The 16,771-nt window shown below is 52.4% G+C and overlaps 1 protein-coding gene across 1 annotated transcript in view; it reads right to left on the bottom strand.

Moving 5' to 3' along the window:
* The window catches only part of PLLP (plasmolipin), a 21,862-nt gene extending 5,960 nt beyond the window's left edge, over nucleotides 1-15,902 (bottom strand). The window contains exons 1-3 of the mRNA XM_012554165.2: nucleotides 15,768-15,902; nucleotides 15,290-15,466; nucleotides 14,797-14,907 (exon numbers count right to left, since the gene is read on the bottom strand). Coding sequence (XP_012409619.1) covers nucleotides 14,797-14,907; nucleotides 15,290-15,466; nucleotides 15,768-15,902 — 423 coding nt within the window. The remainder of the gene's footprint in view (nucleotides 1-14,796; nucleotides 14,908-15,289; nucleotides 15,467-15,767) is intronic.
* Nucleotides 15,903-16,771: the final 869 nt, after the last annotated feature.

Raw genomic sequence — 16,771 nt, 5'->3', positions numbered from 1 at the left:
CGTGAGTTCACGTGCATAAAGTGCTCAGATTAGAACCTGGCACATACTGGGTGCAACAGGAGTGTTTGAGAGGCTATGTCCCAGCTGACACACTGCAGCTGCCCAGCCCTCCTGGCCACAGGGAAGTAATTCTAGTGGACAGGTTCACTGCCTCCCCTTGGGGAGCCTCTCTGAAGCCACTAGGCAGGGTGTTTGTTGGCCAGGGCAGGCTCCCTGTGGTCCCTCACATGTGGCGTCCTGCCTCTCCCCAGCACCTTCCTTCTGGTGGAGATCCCCTAGGGTGGGGTGTCCACATGGGTTTGCCCTGGGATCCCTGCCAGCTAACCAGGACTCAGTTCTGGCCATCAAGGTGAGGGGAGGTTCTACTGCGGCGCTTTGATGAAAGGCTCACTTGCTGACAGACACACAGATGGGGCTGTCCCTCTTCTTCCACCAGACAGTGTCCAGGCATGTGGCCCAGGAGCAAGACCCACCTCTGGCTGCTGGTGTTTGGAGACAAAAGGTTCCCCTGACTGCTCACACCAGTTGAGGGACTGTCAACAGCATCCCAAGACCATCCACCCGGCGAGCAGGTGCTGACCTGAGGGCTCATGACCCAGAGTACAGGCAGAGCTGGGGACCTGCTAGGCACCCTCCACCCTGAAGTACCCCCCAGGATCCAAAAAGGAAGATTCTGCCTGGATCCCCACACAGGGTCAGGATAGGAATGACCTGTGGCTGGCCCCAGGGTCCAGCAGCCCCTCTGGCCTTTCCCCTCTTCTTCTTCCCTCTCCTAAAGAGGTTGCTCGAAGAGCCTGGCCCAGCTTCCCTTCCCACAGCAGCACTGGGGAAGGGGTGGTGGAGCCCTGGGCTTGTGAGTTGAGAGTTGGGCTTCAAGTCCTGACTATGCTGTGTGACAATGGGCAAGCACCTTGCCCTCTCTGTGGGGCTCCACCTGGGCCAGCGAGCTTCTGTGAGCTCTGCCCACTGGACCACAAGCCTTGGCAGGGCAAGGAATTGTGTGTTTTCATCACTGCTGTACCTCCACAACAGAGCCTAGCACATCGTGCATGTTCAATAAGTATGTGCTTGGAAACCAACGACCCTCACTTTTCTCATCCGTGAAATGGGCATACATCTCTCCTGCACAGTTGCAGTGTTTTAAAGAAGCAGGTGTGAATCTGTGCCTGGCCTGCCTCCCACCCAGAGAACGTGCTCAGCCAAGGTGGGGGACCCAAGGAAGGGGTGAAATCTTCCTTCTGCCCAGAGCGCTACACCTGTGCCTCCCCATCCTCAGGGCAAGTCCCCAGGGGGCCCCACCCCACACAGCACCCTGCCAGCCTCAGCTGCCCCATCTGTGCTCTCCTCTAAGCACAAGCAGGCCAGGCAGTGGCCCAGGGGGCCCATTTTGCAGACAAGGGGGTTGGGACAGAGTGGCAGGGCCTTGCGCAAGATCACATGCCAAGCTGGGGGCAGAGCCCTTATCAATGAGGACCCAGAGCCAGGGTTTCTCAGAACAGCCCCCCGCTTTCCACCCATCTTTAGGACAATCTGCCTGATACACATGAGGGGAGACACCAAGAACCACCTGCCCCCAGAGCTGGTTGGGGCCCCGTTCCGAATGAGAACAAATACTCCTGGCGCAGCACGTCACAGTACCTTCCCCAGGTGAGCAGGGGACGCACCAAGGACCGACAATTGTGTTTTCATTTTCAGCAAGCTCCTCAGGGGCCTCCACTGCCATCGTGTTGCCTAGTTCCAGCTCGGGGAAAGGAAGTGAGGTCAGAAAAGGTGGAGAACTGAAACCAAGTCAGGCTTTGCACTCATGCACATCTATCCATTCTCTGTATTATCACAAATACACTGGGTCCCAATAGCCACTTAACACTCTCAGCTCGGGAAGCATCTCCCTTCTTTATTTCATTGAATCTTTCCCTAAGTACCGTTGTTGTGTGCCATCGAGTTGATTCGACTCATAGCCACCTTACAGGACACAGCAGAACTGCCCCAGAGGGTTTCCAAGGCTGTAATCTTTACGGAAGCAGACTGCTGCATCTTTCTCCTATGCCTAATGGCGGGGGTGGGGGGGTACTATTTATGAGCCCCATTTTCCAGATGAGGAAACTGAAACTCAAGAGGGAGATGTGCCCACAGCCACTCGTGGGTAAAGGGCTGAGCCAGGGCTGCAACCCAGAACCGTCCTTCTCTAGATCCTGGGCTATAGCTAGTTAAAAACTACGTGCTGTCAGGACGATTCTGACTCATGGTGAGCCCATATGTGTCAGAGTAGAATTATGCTCCATAGGGTTTTCAGTGGCTGATTTTTCAGAAGTAGATCACCAGGGCTTTCTTCTGAGGTGCCTCTGGGTGGACTCAAACTGCCAGCCTTTCAGTTAGCAGCAGCGCGTTATCCATTTGCTCCATCCAGGGACTTCACTGTGAGTTAATGGTGTGTAAAAAATGAACACTTAAGCTGGTTGGCCCCTGCCCTGCCCTCCAGCCCCACCCTGGGTTCTGGATCACAGGGTGCAGCCTCTGGGAAATGAAGCTGGTGGATAAGCAGAGGGAATTTCTAGTGTTCCTTCTTGCTGTGCTGCCCTGGCCCCGTGCCCAGCTAGCTACCTCGGTTCCTGCCCTAGAACAAGGAAGGTCCATTCCTCCACCCGAACCAGACAGACTGGTTTCTCCTGGTCCCCTCTCTACCAAGGCACCTTCACATTTGCTGACCCCTTCACTGGCCTGGGTGACCCTGCAGGGGAGCCCAGGCCCAGGCCTCCAGCCTCTCCTTCCTGCTACAGACCCAGAGTCTAGCTGGAAGGAGGTTGTCTTACAGAGGGGCTTCACCCCAGTTCAGAGGAAGGAAGATAGTTAGGGGTATACACAGTGGCCCCCTCCCAGCAGGTTGAGGACAAGGCACAAGCCTTGACTCTGCCAAGTGCCTTTGGAACTTTGTCCAGGCCCCCTCTCCCCCCTCCCCAAGAAGATTTCTCTCTTACCCAAACACCCTAGCCACCCACCCTTACTGCCCTGTGCTCAGGACTGTGCACGTGGGCATCATATGTGCATCTCTCTGGATATGTGTGTTCAACAAGGACTTCTGAGCCCCTACTGTGAGTGCAAACAGACAAAAATCCCTGCTCTTGTAGAGCTTCCCTTCTACCGGGGGACTGAGATAGACAACCCAATGAATGAGTAAACCACGAGTGGATGGCAGGACATGTGCTGGGGGGAAAATCCAGCTGAGAAGGGGATAAGGAGGGTGGGCAGGGGGACTGTGGCAGTTTTAAATAAAGGGCTAAGGAGCTCGCTGGGAAGGTGACATCTGAGCAAAGACCTGAGGGAGGGAGGCAGGGAGCCGTGTGGGTATCGGGGAAGAGCAGAACTCTGCCTCCACCTCTCTGTGTCCCCGTGTACATCTCTCCTGCCTATGTGTCCACCTGTCCCTGTGTTTCTGTAGGTGTCCACACATACATCCGCGTGTGTGTCTCTCTCGCAGATATATACGCACACAGCCAAACCCCATCCTCTCCTTCCCCTCCTTCCAAGCTCTTAGGCCCCTGCGATGCCTCCCCAGGCAGGTGCTACATACAGAGAACCATCTAGAAATCTCAAAAGTGCTGGGCTTTTTTTTCCTGAAAATCTCAAGATTCTAGATTAGGAATACTCCCTTTAAACAAGGACTGCAAGGTCAGCAAGGACACAAACTCCCAGGACCTCTGCACCTCCGGAAGAGTTTCTACACAACTGAGCCACAGAGAGAGATTTTTGGTAAAACCACCTGCAGGACCAGAGGTGGGAGAGAGATTCCTCACAACCGCCCGACCAGAGGCGTGCCTGGCTCCGGGGGCAGCCCGGCAGGTTACTCTAGAAAGTGCTAACAGTGACCACTCCACAGGCTAAGTTCATGCAAAGCCTGTTCTCTTCCTGAGTCTGGGGAGGCTTTTCCCTCTTATCTTTCTTAGCTACTCTTTGATGATCATGATGTCACCTTTACAGCAACTGTGTGATGTTGGCATCACTTACAACAGATGGTTGGCCTACAGACTGTTTGGGTTCAAGTTCTGACCCTGCCAACTTACTAGCTGTGTGACCTCAGGCAAATCGCTTAACCTCTCTGTGCTTCAGTGTCCTTATCCTGAAAATGGAGATAAGAACCGTACCTACCTTGTAGGGTGGTTTTGAGATGTAAATGAAGTAACATAAGCAAGACACTTAGACCAGCACCCATCATAGGCTCAACACGCAATACATATTCTATTGGCAATACATATTCTATTGTCGTCTTCAGTCTGAGAAAGGGAAGCCCAAGGTTAAGATCATGGGTTTTCAAGTCAGTTCTCTGTGCTTTGGTTTCCTGAGGATAGAAATAGTGCATGCAGTTCCTGGGGGTGTGAGGTCTCCCTGAAAAAATCAGCGTAGCTAAAGGCAAGCACGAGGCCAGTGCCCAGCACAGATAAGGGCACAGATAAGGAATGGATACCAATAACGGCCCCACCCTTATCACAGATAAGGCAGCTGGGAGGCCTCAGAAGTGCAGCCCAGCCCTAGGATGTCTCCCACAGCTGCACTACCCCAGTGACTCAGTCGGAAGCAGGCCCCTTTAGATCTCAATCTTCTCCTCCGTACAATGAGAGCAGGGAGGTTCAGTCAATGTCACCCAAGGCTCCCCTCAGTCTGAGGCCCAATATTCCTCTACACAGTCATCCTCCAGGGGGGCCCAAAGCCCTCTCTCCCTGTAGGAGAGGGATTCCACAACCCCGTGAGTGCTCAGCTAGCTCCTCTCCCACCCAAAAACTGTCACTCCGACTCTTTTAATCCTCCCATCTCCTGGACAGGGGTAGAAATGGCAAGGCCCTTTGTAGATTTGCTGTGCAGCCTTGGGAGAGTCACCTAACCTTTCTGGTCTCAGTTTCCTCATCTGGCATATTAGGGATCTTGGGTGGACACCCACCATGGTCACCTCACAGATGTGTTGTGCAGGTATAATGACATGTGAAAGGAAAAGTTCAAAGCCGTTGTAAGCGGCTATGAGGGCTGTCAGGCGGTTCTGGGGCAGGTGGGGAGCAAACCCGAGTGAAAGAGACTTGATCCCCGGAGTTTCAAGGAGGGAAAGCACCTCAGAGCCTGGAGGGCTGAAAATGGGGTCTCAGACTCAGCTGCCACCAGGGCAGCAAGTCACAAGTATGACCAAGGTGGCTGGCAGGGCTGTGGCGAGCTGGAGAATAGCCAGCTGTTGTTGGGTGGGAATACAGGCCTACATTAGCTAGAACTTCTGATTTTCCAAGAGACATTAGAAATCTGGATTTTTATGTGAAATAGTCAGCTTTGTAAACATTGTCAACTAAATGAAATGTTTGAGAAATAACGTGAGGGCAAGGCCCGCCTCCAGCCTTCTCCTGGATATGTGGCAGGGCCTGCCCACTGCTGGGAGGGGGAGAGGGGGCGATTCCTCCCACAGCCCCCAAGACTCCCTTCTCCCCACGGCATCCCTCCAGGAAACCAAGGCCCAGGACAACGAATGAAGAGAACCCTTCCCAGGGTTCCCCCTTGGCCAGGGACACATCTGGACACCTCAGGACACTCAGAACTTGGCCTGGCAGGGCTCAGCCTCCACCCCCGCTCTGGCCCTTCTCCCTGCAGTGAAAGGGACTCTATGGGGACAAAAAGCCACCCATTGTGTCACAGGAGACAAAGGGGCAGGGGACAGAGGCTCCGGGCGCCTGAATGGCCACAACATCACCACACACCACCCTATGAGGAGGGTAGGTTTGGGGGGAAGGCACCTTGGGATTCCCGCTGAGCACTGGAGGCCTGGAGTCCTCACCCTACAGCTCTGCATGAGGGCATAAAGGCAGTCAGAACCCAGCCCCCAGCCCCGGGCCAGCTGGGCCCGGGGTGGTATTCACTCCTCTGAGCTTCCCTCTCTTCACTTGTTTGCCAATGACCAACTCTAATCAGTCAGTCACTGAACAAACCTTCCCAGAGGGCCGCTCTGCACCAGGCACCTTTCTAGGCTCCAGGACAGCCGGAGGGAGCCTGGCAGCCAGGGTCCCCACCTGCATCCAGCTCCCACCTGGGCCCTGCTTCTCGGGCCTTGTCCACCACAGGGCTTTCCAAATGTGGCCTCTATCCCGTTACCTGTTGTTCCTGAGCTCTGAGTCTCAGAACCGAGATTTCTTAAGTTCCAGAGGTAGAAGGCACTTGAGGTTTCTTAACATCTACCCCAGTGGCCGAGCTGCCCCAGAGACGCTAATGAGGTCCTCCAGCCCCTGTGAACACCTTCTATCCATGTTGAGGAGCTATTACTACCTTGTTGCTCCCTGTGGTCTCCTTTAGGATTTTAGAAAAATCTTCCCAACGTGAAGCTCAAGCTGCCTCCTACTTCCCCCCACTCAGGTTCCCATTCCAACTTCTGGGACCAGAGACCAAGTATGCCCCCTCAACCAGGTGGCCCCCCAGCTGTGAAGGCAGCTGCAAGCTCCTTGTATCACACCCCCAAGGCCTTCACTGTCTCCCAGAACAAGTGGTAGTGCTCCCCAGATGGGTCCCTGAAAGTCAGAGCTTACCTGTCTGCCAGCTCACCTTCCTCCCCCCTTCCTTGGGAGTCTCCTGATCCACCCTGGAAAGCCTGAGCCTCCCCAGCACCAAGACCCCTCCAGCCACACAGGACTTCCCAGGGAAGGCCTTATCCCCTCCACTCCCATCAGCCCCTAGGTGGGGTCCTGGCATTTATCCCCCTCCAACTGCAGCCCCTCTCACTAGACCTGCCAGGCCCCCAGGGCGCTTCATTCCCAAGGCCTTCCTCCCTGTGACCCAACTCTCAAGTAAAGCAATCCAGTCATGCCCATTTCACAGATAAGGCAGCCGAGGCTCTTGGAAGATTTGAATCTGGCCCAAGGAGGGGCCCAGGTATTCAATGGCCCAGCAGATGGAGATGCTCAGAGCTCTCCTCCCTGCTGTCACCAGACAAGCCAGAGCTCCAACTCGCAGGAGGTGGGGACACTCCCCTGGAGACTAATTTGTTTAAAGGGAACACCACTGCCTAAAAGGCCAGAGCAGAGAAAGGACGAGGGCAGACCCCAACCCAGGGCAGACAGGTGACAGGAAGCTTAAGTTCTCAGCATCCCAAGGGGTCAGCACCCCAGGCAGACCCCAATCCTCCCACTGGCCCTCCAGAGACAGAACAGCTGCTGGGAGCACACGGAACTCTGTTGGCTCCATGAAGCCTGGCCTTGGCCTGCTGGGGAATAGGGTTCGGGGGCAGCCTGAAGTGAGGGTCCTTACTACTCCTGGATGTTCCTTCCTGACACACTGGTTCTAGTCCTGACTCTGGTACTAGTGTTCTGAGTGAACTTAAACCCTGCACCCATATCCTCAACTTCAAGGAAGGGCCGGGTACCCCATTCTGCTAATCTCATGGAGTGGCAGGTGTAAAAATGCTAATCTGTAGTCTGATCTTCCCCCAATTAAAGTTGGAATGTTCCAGAACAGTTCTAGGTCTGTTCCCTCACAGGGTGTACACTGGGCCTTGCCTTCTTGTCCTCCCCTCCTTGGGAGTCTTTAGAGTATGGTCTTGGCCTTTGGCCCTAGGCAAACAGGAGGGGCCACCCAGCCCTACAGCAAAAAGCCTGGGCCTGGGTTGTCAGCATCCAAGGCTGGGCTTCACTGGGTCAGCCAAGAAAAACAGATTCCCTCCTGCCTCTTCACCAGTTCCTAATTGCCATAGGGACTAGGGCAGCCACTCCAGTGGCAGAACCTGCCCTGGGCCAGAGGGGTCAACTTCACTCATAAGCAAAATGTAACATACTACTACACTGACCTACCATTTTCACCTCCCAGAGTGGGGACATATCCAGAGTGTACTAAATCACCACACTGGGGAGTCTGTAGGGAACAGGCACTCAACCAAGAGGCATGCTGGGGTAGGGGCAAATGGGTGCAACCCCTATGGAGGCAATCTGGCAATGGAGACCAAAATCACAAAGGCACATACCCGCCCACCCATGGCCACACTTGTGGAAATGTATCCTGTGGAATGAGGCATGTGCCAGATCATTCACTGCAGCAGGAAGTGCAAGAGTAAAAGAATGGAAACACCCCAAGGGTCTGTCAACACAAATCACACCACACCACACAATGGAATACCACAAAGATAACACTGGCCTGTAAGGACACAAAATGAGCTTCAATTCTGTTTGGAGGGCAATGAGTTTATGTTAATGGTGATGGAATATTTTGGAGAAGGATAGTGACAATGGTGGCTCAACATGAAAAATGTAATTAATGTCACTGAATTATAAATGTTGGCAGCTGTTGTGCTGGTGAATGTTTTGGTGTGTATATTTTCAACACAATTAATAAATAAATAAATCCTGGGGAATAAAAAGGACCTCCAATACACCTTGTTAAGTGAAAAAGGTAAAGTGCCGATGGGTGTGGACAGAATATTTCCCTTGAGTAAAATGGGGAGGTAGGACTCTATAGCCAAGAAAGTCACAGAGGAAACTAAGAAGGGGGGCTGGGGGTGGGGTTGTCTCTAACCATTGGGGGACAGAGATTTTCACTGTACTCTGTTCTACTTTTTTTATTTTTGAGCATTGTCAAAGTAATAACCCATTAAACCAATTAATAAACGTATGGGAAAAAAAGAAAGATAGACATGGAGCACAGTGGTTAAGAGCTTGGCTGCTCATCAAAGAGTCAGCAGTTCAAATCCACCAGCCGCTCCTTGGAAACCCTATGGGGCAGTTCTACTCTGTCCTATAGGGCCGCTATAAGTTGGAATCGACTCGACGGCAATGGGTTTGGCTTTTTTTATGAGTGTGGTGTTATTGCTGCCATCTCATAGTAGTAAAGTGAGGATCAGACAGCAACGAGGTTGATTTGGGTTTGGGTTTAGGGCATATTGCCAAGGCATGGCCCGGCACAAGCACACAGTGCTCCCATCTGTATTTTTCTAAGTGAGTACAAGGTATATGCATCACCTCTCCCAGAAATGATACACGGGTAATTAATGGTGGTTGCCTGGGGCAAGGGGAACCAGGGGGCCTGGTCAGGGATGGGAGAGACCAATCTTGTACTGATTACCCTTGGCATTGTTTGAATGTTTGCTGTGTGTCTGTGTAACTTTTACAGAGAATAAAACAACCATTAAAAAAAAAAAACCCAAAGTGTCTATCAACAGAGAAATGTCTGAATGAGCTGGGGGTGACAGTCACAGTATGGGATACTCTGCAAAAGGCGGGGGACAGTCAGTACTGACATGAAGAGCTCTCAGATGCCCTGGGTGTGAGAAAAGCAACTTGCTAAACAAAGGATACAGAAGAAAACCATCAGCGTTTTTAAATGCAAAGGAAAAGGATGGTAACATCCCAAAACATGGGCCCCTAGGGGAAGGGGTACCAACCAAGGAAAATGTTAGCCTTATCTGCAATAGGTTTTTATTTTTAAGGACAGTGTATTCGTATAATAGTCATGTAACTGTAATTCCAAAACACTCAGCACCCTCCCCACGACAAGCAGTGTGCAGTCTAGCGCAGTTGAGTTGGGCCGTAGGAAGATGGGTGAGCACAGAGGGCCTTGAATGCTGCGCTAAAGAGCGTAAACCCACAAATCTCAGTGCTACGGAAAGCCCTGGGAGTCCCCGAAAACTCAGGACTCCTGCTTCAACCTCCTGCACCCCAACAACCTCTTCTACGCATATCCTTCCTGGAGACCAGCTGACATTTAGGCCCTGCCCTGCCCCCACCTGGAGAGGAGCTGGAGACAGAGCCAGGCTCACCATAAAGAACTTTCTAAAGCTCCCAAATGCACAAGGATGGAACAGGCTACCCTTGGGACTAAGCTCCCTGTCCCTGGAAGTATGCAAGCTCATGTTGAAGACGCTGCTGAGGACCTCTGAAAGCAAGCGTAAGATCCCTAGGATTCTGACTGTGGGTATCTGCCTATGCTACTACTAGAAGGAAAAACACAAATTTAATTCTCCTACCTGAGAGTAAGGGAAGAGGCTCCCTCCTCCCCAGTTCTCTCTGAATTCACTTTAGAGATCTTGTAATTGTCAATTCTCTGTTTCTTTGAAAAGTATGTAAATCTAAGAGGTCTCCTCAAAGATCTGGCAGCTAGCTCTTGGAAACGTAACTTCAGGTGATCCTCCAATACCTTCCCATATCCTGGAAGGAGATACTCAGGTGGCCTAGCCCTATCTCCAGCTCCAAAGATTAGAAAATTAACAATTATCTTGAAAACATGAATGTAATGAATTGTATCATCCCTTTAGCTGTATAATGGTTGCTGAATAGAAAAATAACAGATGTCTTTCTTTGATTTTAAGGTTTCTCTTCTCTCCCAAAGCAAATATTAACCATAAAAAAAACCTCATCCAAACTGCAAAAGCCTGCCAGAAACTGCTCTATAGTATTGTAAATCTGTCTTATCCTGCTAGAAAAGGAGTTGTCAAACCATTACCTCCTAATATAAATCTCAGAAAGCCTCATGACAGCAGGTGGGGGGAGGGCCAAATTACTAGCAGCCAGGCCAGAAGTAACCTGGTATCAGTTGATCTCAGTAAAGGGGGAAGGACGGTTCAATCAATCACGTTTAGATTAGCCTGTGGTTGATCTCCTACATTTCTCCTTCCTCTTCTCATTACGAAGCCCTGGTTGCATAGTGGTAAAGAGCTCAGCTGCTAACAAAAAGATTGGCAGTTCGAATCCACCCTATGGGGCAGTTCTAGTCTGTCCTATAGAGTGGCTATGTGTCGGAATTGACAGCAATAGATTTCTCCGCATTATAAGCCCTGTTGTACCTAGCTTCTTCAAGCCATTTGCTTTTTCTAGAACCAAAATTGCTTCCCTATATGCATCTAGAATAACTGCTCAGAATAAACCTTACGTTCAAATTCTGGTGAATTTTATTTTTAACATGGTTAAGATTCCCTTCTGTCTTTGTAATCTTTTAGCGGACCGCCTGTGATGCATCACATTCTGGTTTGATGCTTATTCAATAATAAAACTTTTCTATTTTTCATGGACGGGTTTTCTGGGTTGAAAGTAGATTTTGTTTTTTGGTAACTTTTCCCCAACAATACAAAGCTCAACAAAGACTAAACAGCCCTTCGTTCCAACATACAATGCGCTAAACCCTTCTATCTCCCATATTCCTCACAACCCTAACATCTCCATCTCACAGCCGAGGAAACTTGAGGCTCAGGAAAACTAGAAATTTACCCAAGATCACACAGCCAGGAAGCGGCAGAGTCAGAATCTGAACTCAAGGCTCTCTGCTTCCAAGCCTGTGCTCCCAACCAATACCCTCAGCACTGCCCCATGGATCACTGTGCTACAATGGCAGCTATAAATAGGCAACTGGAGGGCCAGCCCCAGCCCCAAGAGGTAGGTCAGGAAGGATTGAAGGTGCCAAACACAAATGGCCCTGTTGCCAAATATGTCCTGGGCCTTAAGAATACTACTGCATAAACTATGCTCTGTCCTCAACAGCCTTCTAACCCTCCACCTCCACATAGCTAAACCCTTCAGGGGCCCTCCCTAATTACCTGGGGAGGAACCCTGGTGATGCAGTGATTAAGTGCTCCACTGCTGCTAACTGAAAGGTCGGCAGGTTGAACCCACCTGCAGCTCCCAGGGCAAAAGATGTGGCAGTCTGTTTCCGTAAAGATTACAGCCTTGGGAACCGTATGGGGCAGTTCTACTCTGTCTTATAGGGATCCCTATGAGTTGGAATCAACTCAATGGCAATGGGTTTTCGTTTTTGGAATTTACCCTGGCTCCTAATGAGCCTCCCTTTCTGAAGTCTCTTCTCCAAAGCACACTGGGACCACCTCCTCTTGAAACAGAAACAGCTAGAGCCAGGCTTTGGGTTCTCTCACTGCAGATCCTGGCTCTACCCATGAGATCCTGGACAAGTTCCTTACCCTCTCTGAGTCTGTTTCCTCATTAGTAAACCCTGATAAGATCATCCTTCTCCACAGAACTTGGGGAAGACTAGAAAAATAACAAAGAGATGGGCACTAAATAGTACCCATTTATACTTATTCTCGAAAGGTTTTGGGATCTGCCATAAGCAAATCCATACACCTTACACAACATTCCGCCACATTCCACCCACACAAAGATCTGTAGCATCAAGGCCTCCAGGTTTTTATATCAAAAGAGAATCTCAGGAAGTTTGGCAAACTTGTCTATCTGCTTCTTAAGAGGACATCTGCACAAATCCAGCATGTCTCTTTTTGCCTAGCTGCGAGGAAGCTCAACAAAGACTCAAACAGCTTTAAATTTGCTACAGATTCCAGAGTACAATGATATCTTTTCCCTTTCTTTAAGTGGGTCCCCTACTCCCCACCATCAACTTTCAAAAATATATGTGGCTTAATATCATACTCCATGTAATATTCTTTCTGGAACTAGATGGAGGAAAAGTGATAAATCAGCGAACAGTGCCCGACATTTGTGAAGAATTCTGAACTGGTCTTAGGACACATTCTGTGCTGTACAAAAAGCACATCTCCTTCTCAAGGAGCTGGGGCCTTCCTACCCCTCTTCCTCCCACCCCACTTTGAACACTTCACCAAATCCTGGAGAAACGAAGGGGTGTGATGGGGAATTAGTTCCATCTTCCATTTACTGCCTCCTCCATGCTGCCTTCCTTGATCCCTCCAGAAGGGCATTCTCTGGGCACCTTCTAAACTGACCAAGAGCTCCTGGAGAACAGGCACTGGGCCTAGGGTCCCTGTCACCAGTTGACAGTACTGGGCCCTGCGGCCCTTAGGAGCATAGCAGAGAGTGGAAATTAAGAGCATGGGCCATAAAAGGAAGACCACTTAGCTTAAATCCCAGCTTTACCACTCCTGGGTTGTGAGATCTCGGGCAAGGAACTGGTCTCTGAGCCTCAGTTTCCTCACCTGTAAAATGGGGGCAATACAAAGCACTTGGCAAAAGACCTGGAGCCCAGTGCGCACCTGGCTGGTAGGAGTTGCTGCTGTTACTATTATGGCTTCCTAGCGGATGGTAGTGCTTGTTGGGTGAACCCCTGTCTCAGATCCAGTGGAACTGTCCATTGCCGGAGAAACAGCTCAGGAAGCAGCTTCTCCAACAAGGTTGGAGAAGGCTCTACAAGGCATGGGTGTTCAGAAGTCTGATGGGAGTCCCTCACCTCCCAGGCACAAAAGCACTGCCGGGGAGGGGCAAAGGAAGTACACCCCCTTACACCCAGACTTTGGGAGTCTGGAGACCCAAATGCCGAGGTCCACCAAAGGACTCCTGGCAAGTCTTACGTTCTACCTAGACCTCAGTCTCTTCATCTGTGCAATGGGACCCAGATGCTCAGGGCTGCTGAGCCTGCAGGGTACCCCCAAATCAGGAACACAAGCCTCTTCCAAAGGAGGCCACCAAGGTCCTTGCAGGCCATAGTGTCAGCAAAAAAAAAAACAAACCAAAAACCCTGCTGCCATCAGTCGATTCTGACTCATAGTAACCCTATAGCACCCTATAGGACAGAGAACTGCCCTGTAGGGTTTCCACGGCTGTACTGTAATCTTTACAGAAGCAGACTGCCACATCTTTCTCCCACGGAGCAACTAGTGGGTTCAAACTGTCGACCATTCAGTTAGCAGTCGAGTGCTTAACCACTGCACCACCAGTGCTCCTTCAGAGTCTCAGCAAAGCCCTCTTCATTCCAATTCTCAACATTCAAATGCAAATGAGCCACGTGCACAGGTCCTGTTTACCAGAGGCTAACCCTCAGGCCTCCTAAAAGGCCAGGATCCACCCTGCTACCCCAGGCAATGTCCTCAGCCCAGAGAAGGCCCCTTGGCTGATCTCAAACCTCCTCCCCCACAAAAAAAAAAAACAAAAACCAAACCCATTGCCAACAAGTTAATTCCGATTCATAGCAACACTATAGGACAGAGCAGAACTGCCCATAGGGTTTCCCAAGCTGTAATCTTCACACAAGCCGATTGCTCTCTTCTGTGGAGCCACTGGTGGGTTCAAACCGCTGACCTTTTGGTTAGCAGCAGAGGGCTTAACCACTGTGTCACCAGGGCTCCTCCTAAGGCTGTCAATAAAACCAAATCCCTATTTCTCACGGAGGTACTCCAGGGCCTCCCCGGCTTCTGCCACACCAGAAACAAGTGCTTCAACACCAACATCACCAACCTGTTTACTACACCCCACTCCCCTTGAACCTTCCCATCTCCAAGCCTTGGCTCACACCAGGCCCCACCCTTGGAATGCCTTTTCCTTCCTCTGCCCTAGATTTCACTCAGTGAAGTGCCCCCTCAAAAGCCACCTCCTCCATGAAGCCTTCCTGACTCATAATTTCTTTCTCTGCCCATTTACTTTGGGCTCTCCCCTCGGACCAGGGCAGCACCTGACACTGTCCCCCACCGTGCCCCGGAGACCAGCCCACAGCCTAGCCCACACACCCTCAGTCTGCAGCTCTCCCTACCAGCAGACTTAAATTAGTCCCGGAACTGGGCCTTCCCCACTCCCCACCCCGGAGGGCAGAGAATCTCAACAACAACAAAAAAAAAACCACTCCGGTAGAGGAATTTAAAATGTTGATTTCTGGGCAGCTCTTGCTGATATTCAAATGCCAATTCCACATTTTTCCAGAGGTGGGATACAAGAATCTGCATTTCAAACAAACCCCTCGAGAGAGTCTGTGGCTGGAGTGGGGGAGGGGCCGCAGAGATTTGAGAAATTCAGAGAAGACTGACCCGGACGGAGGTGGGCGCCCACCTTGGGGGCGGGGTAGATCCCAGCAGGCCTCAACCCAGCCTTTGGCAACCAGCGTACCCACCTCCTGCCGGAGATTGGCAGCCTCGTCGGAGGTGCAGGGAGCAGCGGGGAAGGCCCTTTCGGTGGACTGTAAAGGTAGATCCTGGTCCACCTTCTTTTGCACCTTAGTCCTCTGAAAATGGCCCAGGCTCTCAGCTGCCGGGGACGCCTCCCACAGGGGGCAACCACCCAAGTTCCCGACTCCCCACACAAAAGGGTCTGTGGGGAGAAAGCTAACACACTCTGGCGTGAAACTAATGGGGGGGCGGTGGAGAGGGTATCCCCATCTGTCTGCCTCTTCTAGGGTCTGCATAGGGGCCTAGGAGGGACAGGAGTCGTGAGGCTGGCTTCCCACAAACGGCCCCCCCAACTCCAAGCGCGGTATCTCGGTCCCATGGGGCCGGCCAAACTGGCTGAAGCCCGCAGGTCACCCAGTGGAAGCCAGAAGGACCCGGCTACCCCGCGGGCGCCCACAGGACCGTGCCTAAGTGTATGTGTTGGGAGAATGGACGGGCCCTCTCGATCAGGCGGGGAGTGTTCTGGGGCGGGGGTGGGGGGGCAGCCAAGCGGAGCCGCTGGGAGCGAGAGTGGACTTTGCCTCGAGCCAGGTCCCCTGGAGGGCTGGGTGGGCGGCATTGTCCTGGCAGAATGTGTGCGTACTGTAGTACACTGTGACTGTAATATGGGCGCTCCTGTTGAGAGTGTGGCCGCCCGTGACCACGTTCGTGGTGATGGGTGGGGGGAATTACGGGTTAGATAGTGGGACCGGGTTAGAGAGTGCGATCATGTCAGAGGTGCACAGTACGTGTGCTCTCGCAGGGTTTGCGGCGGAGGCATCTCTGGTGAGAGGATGCCTGGAGGATTTGGGGACGTCGGTTCTAGAGGAACCCCTTGGGTAGGCCGGACGCGTCGGTGCGCGTGTGAGCCGCGACGCGCAGCCCCTTCTTAGCCCAGACCGGATCCCCCGGCCCCGCGGCCCCGCGCGCGCCTTACCAGCTGCAGCAACATGAGCGCACCGATGCTGGAGCGCACGAAGCCCAGGTCCAGTCGTAGCGACGAGGCAGAGGCGCCGGCGCCCTGCGCGGGGCTGCTCGTCCGCGTGCTCACTTTAGACGGGAACTCGGCCATGGCGTCTCCGCTCTCCTAGCGAGGCTGCTCCAGCCGCCGCCCCTCCCGCGGTGGGTGCCGGCTCCGAGCCTTGCTCCCCGGGGTCTCCGGCTCCCGCTGCGGCTCTGGGCTACGCGCGAAGTCGTGGAGAGGAGCTAGAAGCCACCAGGTGCGGCCCGAAGCCCGGTCCCCGCCCTCCCCGCGAGACCCGCCCCTTTAACCCTTTGCTCGCCGTCGGCCCGGCCTCGAACGGTTTGTACGCTGCCACGATCACTTTCGAGACAGGGAAACTGAGGCCATGGTCAGCGAGGCGGCTTCTTCAGAGGAGCCGCGCGGGTTTCTCCTGCTGGGAAAGCTGCCTCCTGGGAATTTCCCCGTGCTTGCCGCGTCTTGGACCGCTCCTCCGCGCCCTCCTGGCCCGCAGCTTCGGTGTCTCGGAATAAACTTGCACCTGCCTGCAGAGTGCCCTCGGACAAACCACTGCGCCTTTCCGGAACTCTCCATAAAGTGGGAGCGGCATCCCTGTCCAGCTACTCCTACAGAGTCCCTGGGTAGACGGAGGTACGGGGAGAGGGAGTCTGAGTAAAATGCGGGGTGCGCAGAGGGACAGGGTGGTCTTTTTGTAGCTTGATGTGGTTTTTCACTTCTGAACATACTGAACAGTAACTTGGAAGCCACGAGCCTCAGTTTTCTCACCTGTAAGATAGATATATGAAGGGACCTCACCTCACAAAGCTGTTGGAAGGAATAAATAAGATATTCCATGGAAAGTTTCTAGGACAGGCCCTGGCACCCGTGGGGGGAGCACTCAGAAGGTAGAAGGTGGTATTGGGGTTTCATTACTCCACCTGCACCCTAAAACTCATATGCACGGACAAACACACACACTG

Source organism: Trichechus manatus, unplaced genomic scaffold (assembly GCF_000243295.1).
Source record: "Trichechus manatus latirostris isolate Lorelei unplaced genomic scaffold, TriManLat1.0 scaffold00014, whole genome shotgun sequence".
Classification (NCBI taxonomy): Eukaryota; Metazoa; Chordata; class Mammalia; order Sirenia; family Trichechidae; genus Trichechus; species Trichechus manatus.
The sequence above is the reverse complement of the archived record's forward strand: the minus strand, read 5'-3'. Positions and strand labels throughout refer to the sequence as shown.